The sequence below is a fragment of the Meleagris gallopavo genome, chromosome 2 (assembly GCF_905368555.1).
Source record: "Meleagris gallopavo chromosome 2, MGAL_WU_HG_1.1, whole genome shotgun sequence".
Taxonomy (NCBI): domain Eukaryota; kingdom Metazoa; phylum Chordata; class Aves; order Galliformes; family Phasianidae; genus Meleagris; species Meleagris gallopavo.
Genome location: NC_139405.1, coordinates 36556648 through 36579204, shown reverse-complemented (window position 1 = coordinate 36579204; position 22557 = coordinate 36556648). Strand labels below are relative to the sequence as shown.

Below are 22557 nucleotides of genomic sequence, written 5' to 3'. Positions count from 1 at the left end.
AATATGTACTATTCTATTTGAAACTAAAATATTTATTATTATCATTACTATTATTTTAATTTTTATTGTAAAGATAGTAGGTGGGACTCAAGAACATTTTGACCAAATATGTTGTGCAGTCTCCATCCTGAGAGATTCAGAACCTGGATTGAGTGGTCCTGAGCAATCTGCTGTAGTTGACCAGTTGACCCTCCTTTGAACAGAGGGTAGAGTAGAGGATCTCCAGAGTCTTGCTGCAACCTCAGCAAGTCTATGGTTCTGTAAAGCCTCATGTAATTTTTTTTCTCTTATACTTCTAGAATTTGATATAAAGTATATCACATGAAACAGTTCACTGTGGCTACTTTCTTCTGACTAGTCATTAGAAATTATATTTGTAATTCGAGTTCTGTAACTTCTGTGATTTGTTTTACGTAAAAAATCTCATTCTCTTTGCTTACTATCACTGGAGTCCTACAGTGTCTATAGACAGTATATATATATATAGTTCTGAGCACAGTTCCAAAACACAGAAATCAACTTCAACATGAAAACATCCGTAGTGAGTTGAGCAGAGAAAGATATTTGCTATGTATTTTATGTATCACAATACACAATTTCTACAGTAGGTTAATAGAATAACATGATCCTTGTCTGCATTTTCCTGCCTAGTACATATTCTTCATCTGCACTTTTCCCAAGTTAAATTTATATCAATTAAATTTATATTAAATTTATATCAATTTTTTTTATAGTTGTGGTAGAACAGAACCAGTGTAGTTCAATTTGATTGTTTCTGCAGACAAAATAAAAGGTATTGCTGCAACTTGTCTAAATGTATTCTTTGACTATTTGTTATATATTTGTGATTCCAGGAATTGAACTGGATGAAGATGGAACTTTGGATGGAAATAGTGATTTAACCATTAGGGGTCGCCTCCTATACCTAATGGAAAAAGTTACATATCTGAAGAAGAAGCAAGCTGAGAAGCCAGTTGATGATGATGCTAAGACATCCTGTAAGCAACATTAAATCACAGTTTGTGTCCGAATTCCAAATAACTAGAGAAGTGGAGAAGAAAGTTCCATTTTCAGCAAAAACTAGGTGGATTTTTAGTGAAACATCTGTGCACCTCAATATTTGTAGCTCTGACCCTAAACAAGCTCAACTGGCATAATATTTATTTATATTTTATGATAAGCAGATTTTCTTCCCCAGTGGGATGTATTGGAAATTTCTATTGTGGGTTGCTTTGTTGTTGTTGTTTTTGTTTTGTTTTGTTTTTTTTTCCCCACACACTTGATCCTCATTTTATTCATAATTTTTATAGAACATTTCTTGATTTTTTTGTTGAGTTAATGCAGACTAGTTGTAGAAAGGTCCTCTTTATGAGAACTTGCTTGTAAAATCTGCTGCAGCAGCTCCAAAATGCATGAAAGCTGCTAACTAAAAAAAGACTGCACAATTAGACCATAATTTACAAAGCTACACTTGGAGAAATTCTCTCCATCCAGCCTAAAATTAAAAACTATGATTGTTGCTTTGTAATTTTTGTCACTTTATACTTTTCCATCTTTATAAGAATCGTTACTAGTGGCATCCAAATTCTACATGTGGCAAATGCATTATGGAAGTGGCATCCAAGTTGTGCTTGCATCCAATGGATGATGGAATGTTATTTATTGTTTTATATGTCAGTTATGATTTCTTTTTATTTTTTTGGCCTTTATTATGGTCACAGTACCATGGAATCATAGAATTGTTTGAGGAGTCTGAGCCCTACAATGATCAGGAACACCTACAGCTAGATCAGGTTGCTTAGAGTCCTGTCTTTCCTGACTTTGCATGTCTACAGGGATGGGGTATACACCTCCTCTTTGGGCAACCTATGCCAGTGCTTGATCACCCTTACCATATAAAACTTTTTTCTTATATCTAGTCTAAAGCTCCTCTCTTTTAGTTTGAAACCATTTCCCTTTGTCCTATATTTCTCTCTGCTAAATAGACTGTCCCCTTCTTTTTTATAGCCCCCTGTTTAGATATTGAAAGGTATTCCCAGAGCCTTATCTTCTCCAGACTGAACAGCCCCATCTCTCAGGTTGTCCTCAGCATCCTTTGGATCATTTTTGTTGCACTCCTCTGTATGCTCTCCAACAGGTCCATGTCTCTCCTGTACTGAGGACTCCACATCTGCACACAGTAGCTCTGGTGAGATCTCATCGCTACTGAGTAAAGGGCCAGGATCATCTCCCTCAACCTGCTGGCCACACTTCTTTTAATGCAGGCAGGCATTCTGGGCCGAGAGCGCATTGCTGGCTCATGTCCAGCTTACTATCCGCCAGTATCCCCAAATCCTTTTTATCCCTTTTTGTCCCCTGGCTTGTGTTGATAGTGGGGATTGCCACAACCTTGTTGCAAGACCTTGCATTTAAATTTGTTGAACCTCATGAGATTCATCTGGGCTCTTTATTTGAGCCTCTCTGGATGGCATCCTGTCCCTTAGATGTGTTGACTGCACTCCATAGCTTGGTTTTATCTACAAACTTACTGAAGTTGCACTTCATTCTAGTGTTGATGTCACTGAAAATGTTAAAGAGCAATGGTCTAGATGCTGATCCCTGAGGGATGCCACTTGTCATTGATCTCTATCCAAACATTGATCCTTTGACCTCTACTCACTGGATACTCTCTGTTGGTTCTCTCAAATATTTTAATTTTTGAACCTGCTGTGCTACTATCAGGAGTGAACTTTTAGTTAAATATTTGGCTACTCTACTCGCAGGAATGAATTTCTGGTCTTACGGATTAATTATCCTGAGTTTGGGAGAAACTTGGTTTATTTGATGACTAAAAAGAATACCTAGGGAAACTGGACTGTTAATTTGATTGCTTAATGTTAGTGCTTAATATTATGGGCTATGATTTCAATGTGATTCTTATATAATGATTCTTAACTGCCAGATATTAGTGTTAACTTAGTGATAAGAGGAAATATTTTTCTCCTCCTAAAACTGTACTTTCTAGCTTTGCAGATTTTAACTTATTTCAGTTATCATAATGATAATTACAGACTAGGTTTAAGCAGAATGCCCCGTCCCTAGAGGTGTTCAAGGCCAAATTGAACGGGGCCCTGGTCAGCCTGGTCTAGTATTAAATGTGGAGGTTGGTGGACCTACATGTGGCAGGAGGGTTGGAGATTCATAATCCTTGAGGTCCCTTCCAACCCTGGCCATTCTGTGATTCTGTGACAAATCCTACAATTTCCTTGTTTCATTTTTCTTGCGGTAAGCTTAGAACTCTACAAAATGTATTTGTTTCTCTAACATATTTGTTAGTACAAAGACAATATTATATTGAACTAGTACCACTCAACCTATCAGAGCAAAAAAACATCCACCTGATTCTATGATTCTGTTTTTAACATGATGACTAGGCTATTTATATTCAGCATTGCAAAAAAGATACAGATCCACAAGTAACTGGGATGCAGTATTTGCATTCATTAAAATAAGGAGAGAAACTGGTAGGCTGCTCATGTTATACATCACAAAGAACAAATGCAGCATAATATTGTGTTTTTCCCTTTTTGTTATTGTTTGTTTTGGTCCTGGTACTTTCTAAAATATCGGCCAGAACACATTTCATTATTTCATTTATTTTTAAGGGCTTTTATACTAAAAAATGCTACCTGTTATGATAATGGAAATATCCAGAGTGCAGTGTTTCAACAATAATAGTTAAACTGTGCTCTTTTTTATATTTTTCCCTTACGTTGTATTACCATATAATAGCACAGATTCTTTTCTTTGTTAAACTAAATATTTTCTTCTTCTTGGTCAGTATCTTTCTTTGAGTGCATTTTTTTTTGTTTGCATTTAGAAACTACAGCTAGTTTACTCCAAATTTATGTTACATTCAACATAAAAATTTCTAATTTGAAAATATTTTCTATATTTGTGCTATATAAACAATCTTTTTCAGTACCAGAATGTTTATCTACCAGTTTATTGAACTTCAGCAGCAATTATAAAACTTCCGTTATCAAACTTTCTCTGTTGTCCACTTGATGTAGAAAAAAAATTGATTAGTTAGGTAGCTACCAAAGGCAACATTTTCTAGCGTACAACTACAACTTGAGGGTCCTAGATTACTTAAGTCTTCCAAACCTAAATTGAATTTCCCTTAAACAGGAAAAAAAAAAACAGTATTCACTTGTTTTCAACAAATAGTTTGTCTTAACTCTATGTTCATGAGTAATTTTTCTAAATCACGGCATCAAATCTTAACTGATATTATATATTTTATGTGTTTTAATATACATAACTTTTCCAAACCTTTGCAGTTGATAAATTTGTCTGATCAAGTATTCTCGATATAGATTCTGGATATGAATTTCTTAGAACTTGATTTCAAACTGCAAACATCAATTTCCCATTTATTTGATTGGAGCCTTTTCATTTATTTCTTTTGATGGTCTTTTTCATTTGGTAATAGATTAAATTCAATTGTTTCATTTTGAAAATTACAAAAATTTTGACCGGATGCGCATCTTAGCTCCATAAATAAATGATGCCGCATTTTCATTTGCCACAGTATAATTTTCCTTACCTATATAGTAATATGTATAAAAGAAATAACAAGAGATGAATTCCCTCAAAAGTCTAAAAAAGAATATATATAAATAAATCTGTTCATTTTGTGAAAAGCTTATATGTCTTCATGCTTCTTTTAGGTTATTAGATTTATTCTCTGTATTTTGATTTTAAATGGGGACTTTTGTTGTTGAGATGCTTCTGCTTTTACAGTCTGATTATACTTTTCTTTAGTAGTTTGCTGTAGAAATCCCTAGAAAAAACTGCTTCAGGGACTACTATCAGAGATATGAGAAACTAATGGTAATTTTGTGATGTATTTTCTTCACAGCTACTCTTCAGCAATTGATTTCAGATACAATGGTGCGCTGGGCCCAGGAATCAGTAATAGAAGACCCAGAGTTAGTCAGGGCCATGTTTGTACTGCTTCATCGTCAATATGATGGTATCGGTGGCTTGGTTCGAGCTCTACCAAAGACTTACACCATAAATAGTGTGTCTGTGGAAGATACAATCAATCTCCTGGCATCCCTTGGCCAAATCCGTTCCTTGCTCAGTGTCAGGATGGGGAAGGAGGAAGAGAAACTTATGATTCGTGGATTAGGGTGGGTAATGTCTCTTAATGTACAGATACTTATTAGCTGTCTCATTTATATTAATAAAGTTATGTGTGAAACATGAACGTAAGTAGTCTACATAGATGTAAATGCAGACTTTGGCATTAGTTGTGTAGGATCTTCAGTTGTAGCATTATATGCCTCAGTTTTGGAGAGTGGCAAGTGATATATCAGGCTATTCTTGTGAGAAGATTTGAAAATGTGGAATATCTCAAGTTGGAAAAAAAAAAAAAAAAGAACAAAAGAATCATAGAGTCTGACTCCTGACTCCACACAGAACTACCCAAAAATCAAACCTGAGTCTGAGAGTATTGTCCAAATGCTTCTTGAACTCTGGCATTTTGGTTTTGTGACAACTACTGTGAGGAGCTATTCCAGTGGCTGGTGAAGAACCTTTTCCAAATAACTAGCCTGAACTTCTCTGCACATGGCTGCACAGCTTCATGCTATTCCCTTGTGTCCATATGTAAGAAAAATATATAGAAATAAATATATAAAATATGTACAAAAATATGTTTTGTTGTCATATTTTAAATATTATGGCTGTGAAAATGGACAACTTGACAGATGTTTTTATGTGAATGCAGGGACTAGAAACTGTTGAGCCATACAAATCCGTAGAGCTTTCAGCAAATGGAGTTGAATATACAAATGTCTGCACATGACATCTTTCTATTGTGCTATATGTAGCTGTTACAATTTGAATTATGAAGTAGTTCATGCAGTATGATTTTTTCATAATTATTTCACTAAAATATAGCTTAATAGGATCTGCAGTTGGAGAAAACTGTATAAAGAAAGCATAATCAGCCCTACAAGCAAGAAGTTAATTTTTTTCTCACTTTTTATCCAAAGAAGCATTATCATATCAGGGATATCTGGTGAGATTAAACATCATTATGTTTTAGAAATTCCCAATCAACAGTAGCAATGACCAGAAAAGAGACTGGAAATACATAAAGAGAAGTTCTGGTTGTGCAAAAAACATTTTTCCTTTTTTTTCCCTGCTTACTGAAAATTGAAAATATGCAAATAATTTATATAAATAATTTTTGCTGTTTCATTATGAACTGCTTTGTACTTTTGTACAGCAGGTCCAATTGATTTTCCATTCAATGTACTCGGTGTGAGGCTCAGTAAAGGAGAAAGTCACCTGTTCACAGGCAAAAGAGAATGGCATTTCTATATCCACTTTTGTACTTGTAAAATTGAATTGTTTTGTTTCATTAAGCTAAGACTCAAATAAGTGAGTGATTTTTAGATTCTGATGTGGTTATGTCTGGGGTGGGGTGTGGGAAGCCAATCTCAGTAGTTTTCATTTCATATTCTGCTTTCTTATTGTTAGCATTTGTTTTTCTTACCATTTTTCTACTACAAAGGAATTTATGAGTCAGGCTGATTTAATTCTAACAGTCTGGGGATATGTGAAATTTTGATACAGGGAAAATAAAGAGGTATTTTCTGCTAAGATAGTTTTCTTGCTGCCTGTTCCTCACACCATTCTTAATAGCTTCTATCATAGTCTTATATGTCTCTTAGGTTTCGCAGCTGTACATTTGGTTCTTTTATAGTCTAACCTGAGCTCCAGCTGCTATTTAGAAATGCCAACTGTTTTACTGTGAGTGGAAGACATTCCTTTCTCTCAATTGAGAAATGGAAGACTCGCTTGTTCCTCCTTAAGAACTGTTCCCGCAGAAATGCCATTGAGTTTTTCTGAAGTATGACGTTTCATAATTAAGTCAGCAGTTATGTGCTTTCTGAAATAATGTAGTATTGCTGGATAGTCAATGGGTGATATTTTAAGTTTCTGCATTTAATTATTCCCATGAAATAAAGCTGCTTTAGACAAATAGGAATTTAGTATGCTCTGGCAGAATTCCATCAAGTTCTTCTTTCACAGTTTTCAACATTATTTCAGAAAGGAAATGTGGTATTGATAGTTTTTGGAGTCAGTGTTCATCTTTTATCATCTCTGTCTACTTGGACAACAGTATTTCCTATAGTGACTTGCTAGTCCTTTTCTACCATGACCTGTTTGTCTTTACATTTAATTCTGGGTTACGTGTGATTTCATGACTAACTACAGTTGTTAGAAATGTAATTACTTTCTAAAATACACATTTTCATTGGACATACCACAAATAAAAAATAAAATACTGACATTATAATCCTCAGGAATGATTTCTAAGTATGTAAATCTATTCTGCTAAAATATGTAGAAGATAGTCCTTCGGACTACTAATTCATGAACTAACATTAACATTGGCTAATGTTTCTGATGTTTAGAGGGTAGCTGGATCTACATTCTACTATCTTTTCTTCTTAAGCTTGAAGGCAGATGTCAAGCATTTTGAGGCTGCAAACATTCTGAAAAGAGTGCTTTATCAGAAAATATGAGTTAGTTGAATATAAACTTGAAGCTAATATTATACTTATGTCAGAAAGAAATTTTAGTTTGGGAATGGAAGTAGAGAAGCGTCATACTCAGGTGTAATCAAGTGGTGATTAGAGCAGTAGCTTTAATATGTAAAAAGAAAGGTCAAATACTCCTTTAATGTGCGTAAAGAAATGGAATATCTTGTAATGGTGGAAAAGGGGAGAGCAGAGGTAAGGTGATGAAAGGGTGAGAGAGACTGAACCTGGAGAAGTTCCCAAGGTAATTCTTCACTTTAGATGATGATGAATCACTTCAGATGGTGAAGAATTACACAGTATGTTACCTTTGCAAATAACACAATAACAATCTAGTCACAAAATTGTAATCTGTTTTTTTTTCTTTTGTTTTCCTGTAGAGACATCATGAATAATAAAGTATTTTATCAACATCCCAATCTCATGAGAGCTTTAGGCATGCATGAGACTGTCATGGAAGTGATGGTAAATGTACTTGGTGGAGGAGAATCCAAGGTAAAGCAGTTTACTCTTAGAAGACAGAGAATTTAAAATATAGCTGTTCAAAGGCTTATCCTGTAAGGTGCCAAGCACTCATTTGAGGTACTGAGATCACAACCTTTTACTAATTTTTAATAGCATAATAATTGATCATCATGTTTTTAGAAAATTCCATTCTTCTGTTCTAGAAAAAGATGGATTTAGCACTAAATTCACATGCTTTTAAGAAAAAAATATGTGAATACCTCTTCATATGTTTAATGGATTTTAAAGGGACTTGAAGGATCTTTTTCAAAATTAATTAAAAATGGATGAAATACCACTTTGTAAATCTGAACATTCACATTATTTCATGTCTGAATCTAGAATTTGTGTGAATCCAACTCTTATTTTCAAGTTTGATAATCAGATTTGCGTTATTCAGTGAGCTATTAACTGGCTTAGAGCTCAGTTGAGTTCAGGGTGAAACCTGAAAATAACTTCACTGGTATGCAATGAATACTATGCGTAAATACTAGTATGTTAAATGACTGTTACGTAAATAATCTCTTGCAACTTTTATGCTTGTTTTAGAGGTTGAGCTTTAGTCTGTTTTCACTTGATTTTTAGGAAATCACTTTCCCCAAAATGGTGGCAAACTGCTGTCGTTTCCTATGTTATTTTTGCCGCATTAGTAGGCAGAATCAAAAAGCTATGTTTGATCATCTTAGCTATTTATTGGAAAATAGCAGTGTTGGCCTTGGTAAGTAATGTGTGTGGCTTGTGACGTTGTGAACAAAAACTGTTCTTTCTCTTCTCCCCCTGCTCACATGCTTTTCTCTGTTCCTCTGTGCTTCGTTTCTGTTTGTTTGTTTGTTTTTGTCTCAAAGCTTCTGCTTTACCTAATGAAAAAATATCTTCATTAACTTTATAGCTAACTCCAGACAAAACCATAATATTAACATGGAGTTGAGGTAATATTGTATACACCTGGTGGTGTATGCTTGGACATTAAGGAAGAATTAGTATTTAGTAGAATTGTTTATGGAAGAGAATAAAACCTTCATTTTGATAAAGAGGATCATGGATGAATGTTGGCAGTCTTTAACTATGGCTCATTTCTCACTGCTGAGGCTTGCTGTACTGTTTAATTCTTTTGAGTTTTCAGTATATTTCTATGCCAGTGGGTCAAATACAAAGCTCATTTTGACTATGAGTACATAGGTGTTCAGAATTAAACTTTACAATTTTCCTAAAATGCTTGCTTTGCTAGGCTGCTGTGTTACAGTGAAGATGCTTTCTTCCTTTATTTAATTTAGCCATTTTAGTGCAGAAAGCACTAAAAGCACAAGAAAGTCCTATTTAAATATAAATACAGGACAGAAAAATAAACCAAAATTCCTTTTGGAGAGAAAATGCCCAAGTGAAATGCATTTGGAGTGTTAGAAAGAAACGATTTGCTTTTACTGATACTATATTGACTGCTGTTTTAACAGAAATAAATAACATGTTCTAATATTTTGAAGCTGAAAAATATGTTCAATTTCAGTATATTAGATAAAATGTCATTCTTTTGGACATAAAATATTTTTTAGCTTTTCCTGAAAACAAAGTAACCTCAGTTAAGAATATTGTAAAGAAAAACATCTTTAAACAAATTATGTGGTGAGAATGGGAATGTGTGGGACAGGTTTTCTAGCATAAACATCTAAGTTGTGTTTTGAATTCCTACTAATGTCACATTTCATATGAGTGCAAGATGATTATAAATTGAGTGATTTAACTGATACACTTATAATAATGTGCTAATTTCAGAATGTTATATTTTATTAAGTAGTTTTCATTATTGTACTATTAAATTGTTAGCTTCTATTAAACTACTACTGAAATGAAATGTTATTTCAATAGCCTCTCCTTCTATGCGAGGATCAACTCCTTTAGATGTTGCAGCAGCATCTGTGATGGATAACAATGAACTTGCACTAGCTTTAAGGGAACCTGATCTGGAGAAGGTTGGTAGCTACTTTATCATGCATATTTTTATACCTTCTGGAAAGGTGAAGATTCTTTTGCTCAGGCCCATAAAAAGTAGAATGGTATAATCAACATCCAAGAGAAAATTGTATGGAAATTTTAAATAACCTTTGAAGGAAGATTATCAGAATCTGATTGTTTGCTCTTTCTGCTTATGTTCTGGACGATTGAACTTTGAGATTATGGTTGTTACATGTACAGGTAAAACTGACAGGAATTGATTCAAGGGCAATAGTGGTGTCCACCCTCAACAAAACACCACTGATAAAATCTTTCTTTTTTTTTCTCTTTTGATGATGACTCTTTTGGGAAGATTATAGAACAAATCATGCTAAAAGTAATTTCTGAAAACCTGAAAGACAAGAAGGTGATTGGGAGCAGCCAGGAGGGGCTTACTGGGGGTAGATAGTACCGTAAAATTCAGAAAGGAGAGAGAACTAAAAACTACTGCTGTGGCTGTCAGTCTGAATAACAGTGATTATAAAACAGATTCATGTTTAAAAAGCAAGCAAGAAAAAAAAAGTGAAAAGCAAATTTAAAATAAAAGAGCACACCTGTAAAGTTAAATATGATGATACTTCAAAGATGGGTAGATGTAGTAGGGGACTGTCACCAAGCTGACTAATATTTAATGCTCACGATTGGAAGAGAAATGTAGAGACCAAAGCAATGATGTACAAAGAGAAAAAGTGAAAGCTTTGCAGCTTGCAGTGGTGGAAATAAGGAAATGTTGGGAAAGTGAGCTGAGAAAGAAGTTGCTCTTCTGTTTTGCCTAAAATATTATTTGGTTACGTTCACAGAATCACAGAATGGCCAGGGTTGGAAGGAACCTCAAGGATCATGATTCTCCAACACCCTTGCCACATGCAGGGCCACCAACCTCCACATTTAATACTAGACCAGGCTGCCCAGGGCCCCATCCAATCTGGCCTTGAACACCTCCAGGGACAGGGCATCCACAACCTCTCTGGGCAGCCTGTTCCAGCACCTCATCACTCTCATAGGAAAGAACTTCCCCCTGACTCCAACCTAAATCTTCCCTCCCTCAACTTCCAACCGTTTCCCCTTGTCCTGCAGTTATCTACCATTTCAAAGAGTTGATTCCCCTCCTGTTTGTAGGCTCCCTTTAGGTACTGAAATGCTGCAGTGAGGTCACCCCGCAGCCTTCTTTCTTCCAGGCTGAACAAGCCCAGCTCCCTCAGCCTGTCTTCGTAGGGAGAGTTCCAGTCCCCTAATCATCTTTGTGGCTCTCCTCTGGACCCTCTCCAACAGCTGTCTTTCTTGTACTGGGGGCTCCAGACCTGGACACAGTACTCCAGATGAGGCCTCACAAGTGCAGAGCAGAGGGGGACAATCACCTCCCTGTCCCTGCTGGCCTCCCCTCTTCTGATGGAGACCAGGATACCATTTGCCTTCTGAGCTGCAAGGGCACACTGCTGGCTCATGTTAAGCATTTCATCCATCAAGACCCCAGGTCCTTCTCTGCTCTGCAGGGCTGCTCTCAAGGACTGCCCCTTCCTGTGTGTAGATGCCTGAGATTCCTCCGGCCCAAGTGCAAAACCTTGCACTTTGCTGTTTTGAACCTCATTAAGTTCACCAGGGCCCACCTTTCAAGCCTGTTGAGGTCCCTCTGACAACTGCACCACTCAGCTTGGTGTCATCAGCAAACTTGCTGAGAGTGCACTCAATTCTATCATCGATGTCATTGATAAAGATGTTAAGACATTCAGGATAACAGAATGTTGAAGTCAAATTCAAGATGATATAAGTGGAGACTTCACTTTGAAACTTCTCTTCTCTCTCTCTTTTTTCTTTTTTTTTTAACAAGAAATATCTTTTTTTTTTTTTTTTAACTTTATCTTGTTTTATAGGTGGTTCGATACTTGGCTGGATGTGGATTGCAGAGCTGTCCTTTATTGATTTCTAAAGGCTATCCAGACATTGGATGGAATCCAGTTGAAGGAGAGAGATATTTGGATTTTCTTCGTTTTGCTGTATTTTGCAATGGTAGTATAAAAGCCTTTCAGTTTTATAACTTCCTCTAATGTCTGAATAAATACCTGCATTAAATATTTAATTTAAAATAATATTGCAAGCCAACTTATTAAGATAAATTTATGGTACAGTTAGAGTAATATTATGCAACGCATATAATGACATACATGCCCATTTCACAGTTCTGTTAGGCTCCTTTAAGCCTACTCCCTGATTGTTAGACCTATCTTTTGTCCTTGGAATGGATGCATCTCCATTGGAAGTGGAACAAAGTCTCCTAAATCTAATTAAGATAAAATTTATGCTAGATGTAGAGCCAAAGACCCATCATTTGTTTAAGATTTGAACTGTCCACCTTGTGTTAGGCAGCTATAGCACTCCTGTCATTAGCACTCTCACTTCAAATCATTCATGTTTTATAATTTTGAATAAAACCACATTATAATTAATAATATTAATAATATTAACAATTAATAATTTTGTCATGATATTTAAACAGGTTTGTATTTAAGTGTCTACTTAACCTTAGATCCTGCATTTCTGTGTAACTTTTTCTGACTGTAGATAGAAACTTAAATTTTAATATTTCATGTGATAGGAGAGAGTGTGGAGGAAAATGCTAATGTTGTAGTCAGACTGCTTATTCGTCGACCGGAATGTTTTGGTCCAGCTCTAAGAGGAGAAGGAGGCAATGGTCTACTTGCTGCTATGGAAGAAGCAATACAAATATCAGAAGATCCAACAAGAGATGGACCTTCCCCAATTAATGGATCTAGTAGAACCCTGTAGGTGCAGTGTAATTGCTTACATCGTCATCATATTTATATATCAGTTTCATAATACTAGTCATGAAATGAGTTCTTTATTTTAACATGTAAATTATCAACTAGATTCTTCCATGGAGGGTGGAGAATGATCTATCAAATACTGCTTTTCCCACAGTTACATTTAAATGGCTTTATCTAAATATTGTATCCTCTTCAGAATTCTTTTTGCTCGGTTAAGAATTTGTTCTCTGATTGACAATGAGACAGATAAATTATTACAATGGAGATGTCACAACAGTCTCCTAGCTATAAATTCCATTCTGTGCATGTCCACTAGCAGTGCACTGGATATGAGGAAGCCACCATGTAAAAGCAGCTATAAAAAGTTTTTATTTATTGCTGATGTAAAAACCTTCCTGTATTTTTTTTTCATTGTTTAATTGTTGTATCAATTAACTAATTACAGTGAAATGGAAGAACAAGAAGATGATACTATTCATATGGGGAATGCAATCATGACATTTTATGCTGCTTTGATTGATCTCTTAGGACGTTGTGCCCCTGAAATGCATGTAAGTTTTGTTTCTTCATATATTGGAAAGTACAGACAGTTTTACTGGTTGATTTTCTGCTGTTGGTTTTTTTCCATGAAAACACATGTAATTGGGTACTAAAGCAGTTTTATGACTACATAGTATTTCAGTATAGGTAATGTGTACCTTGAACAAGAACAATGTACACATAAGAACAAACAAAAGCACCAAAATAAGAAACATAAAAAAACATCAAACCAACAACTCTGATACCTGAAAGCATTGTTGTTCAGCCAGGAAGGGGAGAAAAAAATATATTTTTACATCTGAAAGTCTGCTTTTGTTTTTTATTTTTTCTTCTACCATGTGCTACATTTTCGATGCTTTGTTCACCTGTTTTTCCTAACATTCAATTCTGAAAATGGGTCTAATCTTATAACAAAACTCTTAGATTTCTAGTCTTTCCATATCTGCATCCAAAACACAGCAATTAAGTACAGATTCTCTGAAATTTACAATATTAAACATAATGAGTTTGAGAGCAGTCATTCTTGTGTACTTATGGTTTGCAAAGGTTCCACTTGATGAGCACACATACAAGGTAAAAAGAAGACCTGTGTAATATTTTATTTATCTTTTCCTTAGCTAATACATGCTGGTAAAGGAGAGGCCATAAGAATCCGGTCAATTCTAAGGTCTCTGATTCCACTGGAAGATTTGGTGGGCGTAATTAGCATTCCATTCCACATGCCAACCATAGCTAAAGGTTAGATGATTATTGTACTATTTTTCTCCCATCCAATTCTTACATTTTATGATTAGACTGTATACTGATATATATATTTCCTTCAGTATTTCATAACATTCTAGAAATTAAGCAATGTATAATTCATAATAGAAGTAAAATCATGTTTGAAACATGTTTCAAAAATGTTTCTGCATGCAACAGTTAGTAATTCTGTGTATGCTTACATCACTGATGTAAATTTATTGAAGAGATTTTATGAAAGTCTGTTAAATATCTGCAAATGTATACTTTTTTTCTGAAGTATTTTAAAAAAATAATCCTTGCTTATGTTGTTCTAACTCTACTGATTGTTTCTACCAGGTCTTACTAAGACACCAGAGTTGTTCTTCAGCAACTGTGGTGAAGTTATAGATATAGCATACATGTAATTCTGCTTACACAGAATTCCTTGCAATACTTGGGCGTAAAGTGAACATTAATATAAAATGGATATATACATATGTACAAATATATGGTTTTTTTGTGTGTGTCTTTAGAGAAAACCTGGATTGTCTAAAAACTTTCAGCACAGGAATGCCAATAGGTTACAGTAGAAATGATAAAAAAAGATAATCGTTCTATTATACAATTATTTATCTGTATTCCGACTAGTAATAATATAGATCTGAAAGTGCTATCTAAATAGCATAGCGAACAGCTCATGGATACCAAATTATTTTATTTTATTTTGAAAATGAAAATGTAAAGATTTAAAAAATACTTCTATTAATTTTTTTCAGGTATTTTGAAAATTTCCAGATAGAGAGGACTTTGTTGATTCATTGTCATGCATCACAGGTGTGCTTACCAGTGTCTAATTCCTGGGATGTTTGAGATGGAATTATTCTATTACTTTTTAATTTCTGACGAAATGCATAGGTGGTCTAGAGATTAGTTAGTATGATCTGAGTGTTTTTCATCTTGTTAGAATATCAACAGTTGAGAGTCTATACACAAAGTATGAACAAAAAAGTACTTAAGGACTTAGAGTTCTGTCAGAGTAGAATTTGCCTTATGCATTCTTTTTCAGTTAACCACATTATGTTGCCATTGTGTAAACAAAGCCACAAGGAAGATAGTTTCATATCTACAGAGACTTGAAACCTCCAAGTAGCATAAACAGCCTAGTTTGCTGTTGAAAGATGTTCCTTGTCATTGAAGTTTCATTTTTTCCTTTTAGATGGTACTGTGGTGGAACCTGACATGTCTGCGGGGTTTTGCCCAGATCACAAGGCAGCCATGGTTTTGTTCCTTGACAGGGTCTATGGAATTGAGGATCAGGAATTTCTTCTACATCTTCTTGAAGTTGGCTTTCTGCCAGATCTCCGTGCCGCTGCTTCTTTAGATACAGTAAGATTTTGAGTCTTATGTAAATTTTGTTCTTCTATCTTAATGAACACTAAAACAATTTTCACCCCTCAGAGTTATTTTTTAATTTTTTTCATGTTGCCTTCTGCAGACTGGGCTGATTAGTTTCAAGAATATTTGAAAATCAGTGAAAAGGGATTCTTCAGAATAATGCTTTGATTCACATAGTGTCCCCTTTGATACCCATATTCACTGAGAACCAATGCCTTTTTCCAGGAGAATTTCTGACCTTTTACTGTAGATCAGCTGTGCCAGTAAAGAATGTAACTGAAATTCTCTTCCCAGGGATTTTGCTCCAGGAATTCATTAGGGGCACATGCTTTGTTTTTAACAACTCCTTTTTTTTTTTTTTTTTTTCCCTTTTCACTTCTCCTAAAAATAGCTTTCTATATTTTTGCAAGCCTTTTTTCCCTCTATTTTTTCTTAGTTGGCTTGGTACAGAAAGATCAAATTTAGAAAGCTTATATGAGGGCTAAGACATGAAAATTGATTTCTCTGTCTGATCTTTAATTTAAACTTTCGTTTTAATAATTATATTTTTATTTAAGAATGGGTGAGGATCAGTTCCTTGCTTTGATTTTACTGGGTTTTTTAAATGCTAACTTTGCTGGTATTATCTGATCTCAGAATGTTTTTGTAAGCCACTGTGTGACATTCCTTAATGTAAATTTGAAAAATGTTTTGTTTTTGAAATGCTGTCTTCAGTTCACAATTTCATTATTTTGATCATGCTTTCATTCATACAACCATAAAAAAGTGCCATCTGTGAGAAGACGACAGAAAGAGAAAGAAACTAAACATTCAGTATCCAGTGGGTTTCAAATCTGTATTTGTGCTTTAAATATTTCCCCTTTTAATGGCTAAAAAACAAAACAAACAACAACAACAGAATGACAACAACAGCAACAAAAACCTTTAATTTCTGGCAAGATTGACAAAACAAAACTTAATTATTTTCTTTGTTTTGTAGGCTGCTTTAAGTGCTACAGATATGGCTTTAGCTCTGAATCGATACCTTTGCACAGCAGTCTTGCCTCTGTTGACCAGATGCGCTCCTCTTTTTGCTGGCACAGAGCACCATGCTTCTCTTATTGATTCCTTACTACATACTGTGTACAGACTTTCAAAGGGCTGCTCTCTTACCAAAGCTCAGCGAGATTCCATTGAGGAGTGTTTACTTTCTATCTGTGGGTAAGAACGTATTATTGTCTGTAGAGGAATGTGATAAAGTGACCTCCGTATAACATGGGAACACAGAACTGTGCCATCAGTAGCAAAATTAAGAATTTCTGCTGAATGATAAACATTTTAAAAATAATGGTTGTATTCTGCTTGCTACTTTATTAATTGCTTATATGTCTCTGGTTATCTTGCTTTACTGACAATGTTTTGGCATGGAGGATGTATTGCAAAAAACAAAGCTCTGGAAATGCTGAACTGTGTATTCAATGAAGTACAGTTTGAATTTTCTCAGCCTTACAGGCTGGCAATGTGGTTTATGTTCAGTAGACCATACAGTTCGATGAAGATATTTATGTATGTCGTGTTACATTTGAAATCCTACTCAGTGATCGGTATAGTCATACTTCATCAGTGACATTTGATGGAGGATTTTCATCTTCTGTCTACAAGTTTCAAAAACATTTAGTTACAATCACAGGTTTTTGTAGGCTTACAAGATCAGTGTAATGCACTGTTGAATGTAATCCTTAATGACAGCAAATCACCAGAGCTCTTTTAAACGCTTTACTGTAATTATTTTTTTATTAATAATACGTGAATTTATTCAGAAGTGGCATACAATTCAAAACTAAGAGGGAAGAACAAAAGTACCATACAAAAATTTGTTATATTTCATACTGATTGTTCCCTATTTTTCTGGAATGATTCAATGTCTTTGTCATTCTGAAATATGTATTGTATCTATTTCCTCCATTCCTCCAGTTAGCACCCACTACTGTGTGTCTGATTTAATACATCTTAAGAATTAGTGCTCTTATGCCATTGTTAGTTAATAAGATATTTTTCAGTACCTTTGAGGTATCTTGTAAGAAATTCAAATTATAGTCTCTGCTTGTGGACAGAGTGACCATAATATATAGTGTGAGAATTCAGATTTTTTTTTCCTGACTTATTACAACTCTGTCTACAGGTCAGATGTTTTACTGTGCTTTTTTAAAGGTTTTGATTATGACATTCTGAGAAATTTTTCTTTGATATGTGCTTCATTGCTTTCTTTTTGGACACGATTGTTCAATGCTGCAAGCAAAATCCCATTACTTAATGAATCTGCAACTGTGGTGATACATGCTGTTGAAATTGTCTGCTTTTAGGCAGTTGAGACCTTCTATGATGCAGCATTTGCTGAGAAGATTAGTATTTGATGTTCCCCTGTTAAATGAACATGCAAAGATGCCTCTTAAGGTAATTGTATACTTTAATCTTCAGTAGTATTCTTCTCTTGTAAGAAAGCTAGTCTGATTTGCATCCATCTTTGCATCCATCCTTGTAGAGTTATGAAGTCCATATCTAATACATCTAATGTTTATAAGTCCTTTCCCTCTGTCCCCCACGTTTGTTTTTTTTGGTTGTTGTTGTTTTGTTTTTGTTTTTCCCCCAAGACCATATGGAAACAGAATAGAAACATCTTTGAGTGAAAAAAAAATGATGTAGAAGTATATGTAACTGATAATTTGCTTTTACCTTTCGACATCTGTATTGTTTTTTTTTTTTTCCTCTTGGAATACAGACTCTTTTTCTGTGGTTTGTGCTTGGAAATCTAAGCAATATGTTTTTAATTAATCTTTCCTTTTGTTTTCAGCCCTCACCAGTTTTAACCTAAATTTTCATTCTGATTAATTGTGCACAAGAAAAAATGTTTGTTTGTTTGTTTCCTTTACAAAATGGCAAACTCTTTAAAGGTTTTTCAGATTTCATTGCTGGTTGTAAGAAATAAATAATTTACTGCCTGTCATATTGGTGCTTTTCAGCAGCCCTTTTCAATGCTTTATCACCAGCAATTTGAGTGAGATGTGATGTTGTTTCTTATTCACTGTTTCTTTTCAGTTCAAAAGCCACATATCAGGATTAATTGTATTATATATCTGTTTTGTTTGCCATAATACTCTTTAGAATTGTGCAGGATTTTACTATGCCAGTTTATGAATGTCAATGGGTGCAATTTTTTCCACCCACATGGAGGAATTTAGTTCCACACCTTTACTTCACATACAATTCCATGTCAGACACCATTTTGTCAGACTGCCCCTCTGCTGTCATCTCTTGCACAGCAACAAAATGTAGCAGAATATTGGTGGGAATGTTCAACTTCTACTGCATTACCACCACTATCTACCTCTTATTTCATGAACTGACATAATAAAATAGGAGGCATTACTTTCAGAGTATCCCTCATACAAATTGGTTGTATGTATTGTTTTCTGATTGATGTCAAGTTTAGTAAAATTTCACAGTATTGAGTGTATATTATTGATTATCAGGAAGTCCTATTTTTGTACTTCAAGGGCATGATTGTTTATTTAATACCAGTCTTTATTTCTACAAACTATATTATGAATGTCTGCACTTTTCTATGTTGTCATTTGTTTTCACTAGAAAAAAAAAGAGAGCTTAGCAGAGACATAATATTTTGCCGTCATGCTTTGCAAATTGATGTTGAAATTTTTTTTTTAAATTTTTTTTTTTTTTTTTTTTTTTTTTCTTCCTGAGGACCTGTTAAAATTAACATTGAATTAAAATTCTAGCTAACTTCTTCATAAAGAGCACCCTGTGCCTTAGGAAAAGCTTTGTTTATCCACAGATTAATTTAGGTTAGTCTAGGTTTCATACTTCAGTAATATCAGACATTAATTATCATTTGGGATTGCCTTTCATGACAGATGTCCAACTAATTTTTTCTCAACTTGTTTGTGACTCAGGGACATAGACGATCCATTAAATGTAAAATCTGTGTTGTTTTGGTTTGACAAATACCTGCTAGAAGGTCCTTGCACCATTTGATGTCTTAATAATCTGGAATTTTGTAACAATTAACGAGAAACCTGCATGTAATGAATGACAGAGAATAAAGCTCACTGCCAATTTTAAGAAAAGGCAGGAGAGTAGGCTGGTAGCAGATTTTTACAGCTCACAGAAGAGATGAGTCACATCTGTTGAATATCTTTCAGACATGTAAAGAGTAACTGGGAGCTAGATTGTATCATGATTCTGTTATCTCATCCACCCTGCAGCAGTTTTTGGGATAGCAGAATGCTGATGGGGGTGAATTCTGGTAGGGTTCTTGGGGTGGTAGGAAATATGATGCTCTGTAGAGCGTGTTTTTTGCATATGCCACTAATGTTAAAAGTAAAAACTGTTTTTCTTATGTTTTTGTCCACAAACAATTTAAATAGTAAGTGAATATCATTGCTTCTTTGTAAAAGTTAAAATTCTTATGGCAGTGCCTGTAGATGTTGAGTGCCAGAACTGGAGAATATCAGAAGTTATATTTTATTTGCTTTCAAAATATGTTCTGTTTTAGTTGCTGACAAATCATTATGAAAGATGCTGGAAGTATTATTGTTTACCAGGTGGATGGGGTAACTTTGGTGCTGCCTCAGAAGAAGAACTTCATTTATCCAGAAAGTTGTTCTGGGGTATTTTTGATGCTTTGTCTCAAAAGGTAATTCATTTTACTATCCATCTACCACTAATAAAAAATGTATAAATTCTTTTCTGTAATCTGTAACTTTTACCTATCTTTTATTAACCCAGTGTTATCCATCTTAGAGTTAATAATGCATAGTGGAAACATAGACATTAGTAGAATTTTAGTCTTCTAGTTTAAATCTTCCTGTTACATATTCAGATAGGTATACCTATTTGTCTACTCATTAAAAATAAATCTAAAAAAATCTATATCTAACATGGTAATCTTGAAGTATATCTATATAAGTCAACATTTCAGAGCCCTAAAAGCAAACTCAAGAGTCTGAAGATAGCTGAAAGCTGCACTTTTCTGCCAGAGTTGCTGTCCCTCCAAATAAACTTTACAGAGAAGGATCTGCAGGTGCTGGTCAACAGTATGCACAATATGAGCCAGCAGTGTGCTCTGTCAATAGGACAAACTGCATTTTGGGGGTGCATTAAACAAAGCATAGCTAGCTGGTCAAAAGAGGTGATTCTCCTGCTCATTTAGCAATGGTGCAGCTTCATTTTGAATGCTATGCACCATTTTGGTCTCCACAGTATAAAATGGATATTAAGGTACATGCTGTACATGCTACCAGCTGTAGTTCCATAATTTGTTTTGGGCAGTCAGTTGCCTTTATTTTCAGAAAAATTCAATTTCGCAATAAAAAAGCCATTCTATGGCTGCTTGGTTTCACATATATCAGTTTTAGCAATGATGATGATTGCTTCCTTTGACTATTCATTTTATATCCTTTGTGTGGTCTACAGAAGTATGAACAAGAACTGTTCAAACTGGCTTTGCCTTGTTTGAGTGCAGTTGCAGGGGCATTACCTCCAGATTATATGGAATCAAATTATGTCAATATGATGGAAAAACAATCTTCAATGGATTCAGATGGAAACTTCAATCCCCAACCTGTTGATACTTCAAAGTAAGAAATTATTTTGTTGTAACTACTTTTTTTCCATGAGCATATGAAGAAAGGAGTCCACTGTTGGTAAGATGTGAAATTAGTCGTGACTCTTCTGAATTCTCATTGTCTAGGTAAAATGTAGACCTTGAATTTTATATTTATTTTATTTTTAAAATAATAATAAATAATAATAAATTTCCATTTACATTACTAATCTGTTGGGAAACCTAACAGATTTTTAATGCATCTTCAGTCTGAAAATAGAGCTCTCCAGTTACCTTTGTACATCTGCTGCTGACAGCTGAGCATGGTTTTAGGAACTGGAAGCTCTACGTCATCCCTGCCATTATGAACGTGTGCTAAGATACTAATTCTATTGCCTGGGAATAGCCATGTACCTACAGAAAATGATAATGATCATAAGTTCGTATCATCTCTTTTTTACTTTGAATAATGGGGAAATAAATAGGAAGGCAGATCTTCATTCTCTCCCGACTGTCAGATTCTGCCCTTTTAAGTTCATACAAAGAATAGGTATTGGAAAGAGATTTTTTGTCCTAATTTTTTTTACCACAGCTGGGACCATGTTTTCCTTTGTATAAAATAGCCTTACAGTGGTATGGTTGTTCAGTGTAACTCAAAAAATACTATTTGTAGGAAATTTACTTCAATTGCCTTTGTGGACTTTCTTCCAGTATAGACTGGAGTGTAGGAATCACATTTGTCACCACTGAAATTCATCTATGATGTGTTTTATATATATATATATATATATATATATATATATATATAAAGATTTAACAAAATTTAGTGAGGGTATTATATTATCAGTTAATCAATCAGAGATATGACTTCTGGCATCCTTTCAGAGGAATATTGTAAATAGCCATAATATACTCAAAATCTCAGAAGATGTTCCTTAACAATACTAAAATCATTGGTCATCTCATTTCCTTAAGTCACTGTTTTGTGATGATCCAAAACAAGGAAAGCACTGCTTTCATCTGTGTCACTTCCAGCCAGTCCTTTATTCTTTTACGTGTCAATCCTGCAATCATTGCTTACCAGTCCTAGCTCTATTTATATAAAGCTATAAATAATGACCTTGTTGTACTTGTCCATTTCTTACATTTCTGAAATTATGCAAATTATTATATCACTGGTAGTTTCTTCTGAAATGCACACTTTCAAATAAACCAAAAAAACCCAAACTATTGATGATGCTGGATCAGTGCTTTCTGTCCTCTATGTGTGTTTGGGTTCTTGCAAACTGTTATTCTGCCTGTATACCACATCATTTTGTTTTACATATCTGTTTTTTATCACCCTATAAGTGAAAAACTGTGCTCTTCTGCTTTGCAGTAGATGCCCCTGTAACACAGTTGCTGCAAAATTCTTTGTTTAAGG

At 34.6% G+C, this 22557-nt stretch overlaps 1 protein-coding gene across 1 annotated transcript in view; it reads left to right on the top strand.

Annotated features, from left to right (window-relative positions):
• Positions 1-22557, top strand: part of RYR2 (ryanodine receptor 2) — a 352078-nt gene that overhangs the window by 230785 nt on the left and 98736 nt on the right. Inside the window, 14 exon segments of the mRNA XM_085219664.1 lie at positions 855-998; positions 4904-5177; positions 7982-8096; positions 8691-8823; positions 9969-10072; positions 11966-12101; positions 12688-12874; positions 13323-13428; positions 14035-14155; positions 15357-15526; positions 16515-16735; positions 17878-17968; positions 20085-20225; positions 21005-21168. Coding sequence (XP_085075790.1) covers positions 855-998; positions 4904-5177; positions 7982-8096; positions 8691-8823; positions 9969-10072; positions 11966-12101; positions 12688-12874; positions 13323-13428; positions 14035-14155; positions 15357-15526; positions 16515-16735; positions 17878-17968; positions 20085-20225; positions 21005-21168 — 2107 coding nt within the window.